At 34.2% G+C, this 7,437-nt stretch overlaps 1 protein-coding gene across 1 annotated transcript; it reads right to left on the reverse strand.

Annotated features, from left to right (window-relative positions):
- Positions 1-55: 55 nt before the first annotated feature.
- LOC113351582 (E3 ubiquitin-protein ligase RGLG2-like) lies at positions 56-2,072 on the reverse strand. Its single transcript, XM_026595539.1, has 8 exons — positions 2,049-2,072; positions 1,842-1,934; positions 1,638-1,725; positions 1,377-1,520; positions 1,167-1,274; positions 990-1,087; positions 631-710; positions 56-556 (listed from the first exon to the last, which is right to left on the reverse strand). Exons 1-8 carry the CDS (start codon positions 2,070-2,072, stop codon positions 499-501), a joined length of 693 nt encoding a protein of 230 aa, XP_026451324.1. The 3' UTR covers positions 56-498.
- Between the last annotated feature and the right edge of the window lie 5,365 nt (positions 2,073-7,437).

Here is a 7,437-nt window from a genome sequence, read left to right on the forward strand (position 1 = left end):
ACTTTCACATGGAAAAACACTTTCTCAATTCCAGAAAAGAGATATTATTATCACCTTTAAAAATATATTTTTTTCCAAAATCGGAGGGAATATCAAACTAAGAGAAGCTTATTAAGACAGAATCCAGATACCGTAACATAAGTGAATATTCATCATCACCTCGACAAATTCGCAGTCTGTGTAATATGCCTAGGGAGATTTTCAGTGACCGCAAGACAAAAATCTGTCTCTTTTCTCCCAGCGGGTGAATCTCTCATGATTTGTGTATAGTCCACAAACTCCAAAAGAAATAAGAATGCAATTAAACCTTGAGCTGCCCTTAGTATTTTCTGAAAACACGAACGCTAGAAACTGCTTAATTTTTGGAGCTAGCTAGTAATTTATAGCTGGACAAAACTATAAGGATGAACTGCAATATAACATCCATATGTAAACTGACATGGTGACATGCCTTGAAACTGTTGTATCTACAGCAACGAGAGATCCCAAGTCCGTTTTTCATGTTGTCATTTGTCTCTCCCCAACGCCAACCAGGACAATTGAGAAACGAAATTTTCTGCAATGAAAATGTCCATAAACAATGGCTTGACCAAGCTAAAAAAACAGAGAACGAAATGAAAATGTCCGAACCTTGCGTCCTTAATTACATGGTAAGTATTTTTCTCGTCAAGGCTTAGCTGTCCACGCTTCGTATCAAAACTCCTTGATACCTGTAACCACCATTGGTGTCAAAAATAAGTGCGGGTCCTGGGGGAGTATCGCCAATGTGAAATTCAGTTTTCTTAATTAAAGCACCAGATGATAGTGTCAAGTTTTTTCATGTGATTATGTGAAGGTCTTTACATGTCTATCGAACCATGATTGATAACGCAAACAATTATCTTACTCGGACCACAGGCACCCCTCAAATTAATTCATATAGATGCACGACAAAATAAAAGTGTCTGAAATGGTGCAAAGGTATAATGTGCATGAAAGTTCTAACGTACCGTCTCACTAGCAAGTATAACCAACAAATGGTGCTGGTCACGCTTTTCACCAGCTATGCAGGTGGCCTTACGAATAATTGGACCGTAGGATACTCTTTCTGCCACAATTAAATGAAACTATTAGCCGCAAAAATGAAAAGAAGATCAAGCCTCAAAGGACAAAGTAAGGAAACTGGCCTGTAGGTCGTGCATTTTTTGCAGCATGTCTGTATTGCATTAATGCTTCGTCAACTCCTTCGCAGGGCTCATCAGAAAATCTAAAGATTTCCAGGTGATGTGTCGTAGCTGTGAAAATTTGTAACATAAATAAAAATAAAAATGACCTCAAGATTCAAAAGAAAATCGAAATCAGAGAAGCATCAAGCAAATTAACCAAGAAGGCAGTACCATCCCCAAAGCCAAAGCAATATATTGACTGATTATCCGCATGGATGTCATTTATTGTTCTGCCGATAATAGCTATGGCTCTTTCATAGGCGTTCGGGTTGTTTTTTTCTTTACGGTCTATGTAATGTAAATTGTTCTCCCTCACTGAATTCACAATAAGAAAAATAAAAATGAAAGATCAGTTCCCTGAATTCGAAATTAAAACCAGTCTCATAGTATATGGATACATAATTTCTCAACTGAGCATTTGTCAAAACAAACCTGTCCAGCCCTGACTTCTATTGAAACAGATTCCAAATATGAGGTTAACTGATTCGCCATTTAATAGTTCTCTCAGACCTTCTGAAACCTGTGGCAGTGGAAGAATAAGGTGTCATTCTCCATTTATTAATTTACTACGATAAAGAAATCGCGATAGATAATTTTAATTTTGTACTTGGGATCAAAAGGACCATATATGTTGACCTTAATTCTTGGTTTCAGGTTTCCAAAAGTATAATCTGCTACGATTCTTTCAATTTTGATAAAAAAATAATACTCATCTGCTAGAAATCTGAACTATCAAACCCATCAAGAAAAAAAAAGAAAGAAAGATTATGACAAAAACTGCTTTTCTTCAGATAAACTCTCACTCCTGCGCAATTGATAGATAGACTGTGAAACAGGGCGTACACAGCGTGACAACTTGTTCCCCATAGTACCTCTAAGTCGGCGTGATAGCAAAATCGATTAACATTACGTTGAATTTCAGTGTTTGATTTTAGGAGGAAAATAAATAAAGGAGCAGGGAGCCTAGAGATGTAAATAATCTTTATAACGATCAGTAATGGCGTTGATCTTCGTTACAAAATGGTGAATTCTTATCAGAATTGGAGAAAAGATATCATATCATTATATCCTAAAAGAATCCAAATTCACGGACTGTCTTACCTTACTAGTCAATGTAATGCATCCAAGTCATTTTTTAAAGTTTCTTGAATATTTCAGCTCTGAATTAGTATAACCATGTTATCGCCGGAAAAATAGAACTTTCATAATCCCCATGAATACAAATGTGTTCAGTGACCTGCTGAGATTGATTTAGATAAATTATGAGGCTGGGGTTGAGTGACTTGATTATGAACGAGAGATGACTTTTTACACGTAAATTGTACGTGATTTACCGTAAGAGTCACAAGACCAAGTAATACATTACAAATGAATGGAATTCACAAGTCATTTGAAAACAGAAATAGTTAGTTTTTTGTTGTTGTTGTTGTTATTATTATGTCTTATTTTATATTTACGGCCATATCAGGGAACAGGGATTGAAGAAAAATGATATTCATCGAAGAATCGACCTACTGATCGTGCAAACAACATTATACAGTTGGTTGTCCAACGGTGTCCAGAGCCAAAGGAGGATTTTCCTAGTGTTTTCGGGGATACCTCGCAATATCCTTGATCCTTCACTTGTGTACTCTTATATCTCCCTTAAGAACTGCCCTCATGTCATTATGTGACCTCTAGCTCTAGGGATGTCCCTTTTGGAGATAGAAAGGACAGTTTCAAGAAATTAAAAATGAAAAACGAAAAAGAAAACCTTGCCTTCAAATTATACAAATACCCGAAACCACGTTTTAAATAGTCCACAAGCCACATTAGCCGAGCTCTTGAAAAGGCGAAAAGCCAAAAGGTTGCGTATTATTCATAGGTTTTCCACTTCTTCTACGCCTAAAATTATGCACATTATATCTACATTGTCTTCCCTTGACTCTTCCTTCTACTAATAATTCCTCATTTCCAAAAACAGAAAGTATATGTTTTTCCCCTTTTTACCGAGTCCATTATAGAAGTTTTAAAAAAATGAAAGTATAGTTCTCTAGTAACTACAATTTTCAAGACCATTTACACATACAATCTTTTAGAATGTGAGTTTTTAGTTTTATTTCATAAAAAAAAGAAAGAGTTTTTAGTTCTAGTTTGCCCCATATGATGGGGTATATTTTTTAATTTAACTCCTCTTCTTTAAAATATAGCTCCAATACTGCCTCGCACTGTTTTAGTTCGTCGGATGTTTTAACAATGTTAGAGTCTTGATAGTTGACATATTACTTCTCTTTAGTTCATGAAGTATCCTTATGAATTTATGTATACACATAATCCGTCATCAACCACGCGCCAAGAAGAAGATATGTGTGCTACATCAGCATGAGGGGCATCAAGACAATGATGCCACGCCGCAACACTAAAACGACAGGTACTTCTATCATCTGCCACATATTCATCATCATACAGATCCGACGATGACAGATCGAGGAGCACCTGATGATAAAAGCGCCGTGAAGTACCCTATAAAGCTCTAAAAGATTACTTTTTATCATCCCAATGAAGATCCAAGATCAAGGGCGAGGATAAACCTCACTGACAAGGGTGTGACAGGGACATCAGTCAGCTGTCTGACGCGTGTGGACTACCCAACCACCCGCATTAAATAATACGAGCATAGGATACGTGTCAACTATCCTTTGGAGGAGAGAAAGGCGACCCAGCGTTACAGTAGGATACCGTTGGAGCCATCGGTATATCACGAAGACATCATCGGGATCGACACAGAATCCAAGACGATAAGGATACTGATGTCCCTAGAAGAAGACCCCACACTCAATCTCTATAAATACCTAGCTCGATTAACAGAGAGGGGGTCGACCATTTTTAGGAAAGAGAGAGACAATTCAGGAGAGAGAAAATGTGAGAATAAGTATGTATGAGTCTTAATCACTTCCCTTTTAGCTTCGTTCCTAGTTTCATTCCCTACTCAAAGTCATTTGATTAACATTTTAACCTTTAATAATACATAGTGAAACATCAATCCCGTGAATGTGGGCCTTAGCGCTGAACTACGTAAATCATCGTCTCATTTATATTTACGTACTTATTATTTTCGTATCTTAATGCTTTATATCATTTGTATCATCATAGGAATTCCTATGATGAGAAACGAGGACGAGCCCGAAGGTTCTGAGTTTCCTTTCTGTTACTATGTGATACATTTCATACGTTTCTATTTTTTTGTCAGTTTTACTAATACTGCGAACTTTGTTTGTGGACACGATGATATCATCGTTATTCTTGTGTTCATAATTTCAACTATTAGTAGCACAAGTTCGTTCATCATCCACCATCACCACGGTATTCCACCACCACCAGGCAGAAGGACTTGATCCCCTTATCTCAGGGATGCAAAGCATTACCCATTCCAATTTCGAAAATTTTGGCACTCATGTTCTTAGCTTAATCAGAGTTTGCAATATTCACTAATGACCCAAACATTTGTTACCCCATACCAAGATAAATCATTAGAACAATAAGTAATATTTTTCATTCATGAACGTAAGTAGATAATACACCGTCTGTACGTGAGTCACAAACAAACCCTGGGCATGTCATTTCAACGAAAATAATGAAAATAATAATCGCACATTTGTGTCCAGCTATCCTATATAACTATACTAGGGCTTAACGGTATGGGAAATGATATGTATTTCAAATATATCCATCGGTTCATACATATCATAACTGTTTGCTAAAAATCGATCAAGTTGATCCAAATCTAAATGTTTTTGAGGTGTTGGTTTATAAACATGTATTAGCCTCAAATATTTTAATACTTTATATGTAAGTCATATAATCCTTTAGGACAAATATAGTTAAACGTTAACCACTTCTTCAAAATCTTATGGGCCTATGGGTAATAGAACACCATTTCATTAACTTCTTCAAAACAAAGTAGTGTCCCTTATTGGAAAAAAATAAATCATCAAAGGTCGTTCAAATTTATAATAAATCTGAAACACAAAATTACTTCAAAATCAATCAGATTAATCTTGCAAAATCTGTTAGCTTCAAGGATTATTTTTCTCCCTTTGGTGATATAAATTATTCTAAATTTACATAGATTTGTGTTTTCCTAAAGTTTAATAATCTGTAATTCTTGATCCATTTCGTTTTTTATCTACTTATCTTCTCTCTTTACCTATTACCATGAACTATTTCTCAAGCATGCATAATCATATGAAGTCGAGAAGAAATGGAAAAAACATAGATCATGACAAAAAATGAGAACAGACAGAGATATGATAAACTAATAAATCAATTAGAATTTATTCGCATGTAGCCTTGTAATTTTTTTTATTGGTTTCATCTTCTTACCTGCCCGACCCGACAAATCTAAAATCCATAGCTATTGATTTATTTTCTCCCTAAAAAAATCTGGACTTTAATATTTATTTTAATTCAAACAAAAATAAAAATAAAAATAAAAAAAGCAAATTTAAAAACTAATAAGAGCTCGCGGCGCAGCTTGTTGCTCGCTTGCTTGATGTGTAACTATTTTTTTATTAAATTGAAAAGATACTCCCTCAATGGATTTTTCCTGAAAAACTAATATCAAATATTTTTTTTTAATAAGGGCAACTAAATAACCTTAGGACACCTTTTCATCCCACTACCACCACCACCACCATTAACGTCGTCACTCCACCATTCTCACCAACACCCACCATAATTATCCCCGGCGCCGATCCACCAGCCTTGCCCACCATCACAACTACCATTAACGCCTACTGATGTAATATAAAATAAATTTATTATGTATTGTATTAGTGGAAATATATTTATTTGATTAATTAAAATAATATTTATTATGAAATATCAATAGAACATTTATTATTGAAAGTTAATTAAACTGATCATTTAACAATTGTAGATTTAGCTTTTCTTAGAATGAATTCATAATGGCATGGATGTTATATAAATTACGTATAATCATGTTAGATTATTTACTGAAAATAGCTTCTAATCAAATTATTCTGTAATTTGAAACATAAGCCAGAAGAACGGGGTTTTTTTATACATGTAAGATCATTTTGCAGATACCAATTTATTGTCAAAATATAATGTGTAATCTGAGTAATCTTATAAGTTTCCGTATAAGTTTATCTATCAAGATGAAATCAAAATTCTATTTCCACTAATATCTAAACAAATAGAAACAAAAAATTGGTTCTTGAAAAAATCACCTTTCTAAACCAAAAAGTTGTGAATATATTGAAACCCCGACGACCTGTAATAGCCAAATTTTTGTCACAAAATACAGGCACCCCTAAATTTAACCATGGGGTTATTGTAATCAATAAGGCTATATTTGAAAATGTATACTTCAGCTAAATATACAACAAATGATATTCAAGAAAATGATAGAAACCCCAAACATTCATACATGAAACAATGTAAAAAATAAAATATTTTCTCAAATGTTGTTAGCTCAGAATAGTTTGACTGGTCACAAATGTATGTTTTGGTGGACGAAGATTGAGAGAAAATTGAAAGAAGATTGAGCGGAACTATACTCTTGGATATTTTTCTTTCTGCAATCTATCTCCTTCCCAACTTCATTTCTGATTTTCGTTTGCTCCAAAATAAGGAATTAGAGTTTTCAAATCCACTCATCATACCGAATGTGAGAGAGAGAATCAACTGTTTAGTTTTGTGGGAAGGTAGGTTTGTAATTTTCAGTTGATCAAATTTTTCCATTTTGATTTAGGCTTTGAGATGGGAATAAGATAATATGTAATGAATTTTTCTCAATTAAAGTGTGTATTCATGGGATCGAACGAAACCATGAATTTACCAATTGGGAGAAAAAATCAGAACCGGTCTTTATCTTTCCTCACTTAGGAAAGCTTCATTTTATAATACAGTACAAAGAAATAGGCAGAAAAGTGTACATAGCTAGGGTACAACCCTTACCGTAACGACACATCTCGATAATAAATAAATTGTTTTGTATTGATTTTGACTTGTGCCCGTTTGTTTGTAGTAATTATATAACGTGACATTTTGTGGTTTTTTTTTGTTTTTCTTTGATCTTTCATTAACTGAGTTTATTTTATTTTATTTTATTAATAAGACAATCAACTAACTTCTAATTTATAATGTTACCTATTTTTTAGCGATACAAAATTAACATAGTCTATTGCTACTCACCAACCGTCGCAACCATTACAATACCATATATAAT

The sequence above is a fragment of the Papaver somniferum genome, chromosome 2 (genome assembly GCF_003573695.1).
Source record: "Papaver somniferum cultivar HN1 chromosome 2, ASM357369v1, whole genome shotgun sequence".
NCBI lineage: Eukaryota > Viridiplantae > Streptophyta > Magnoliopsida > Ranunculales > Papaveraceae > Papaver > Papaver somniferum.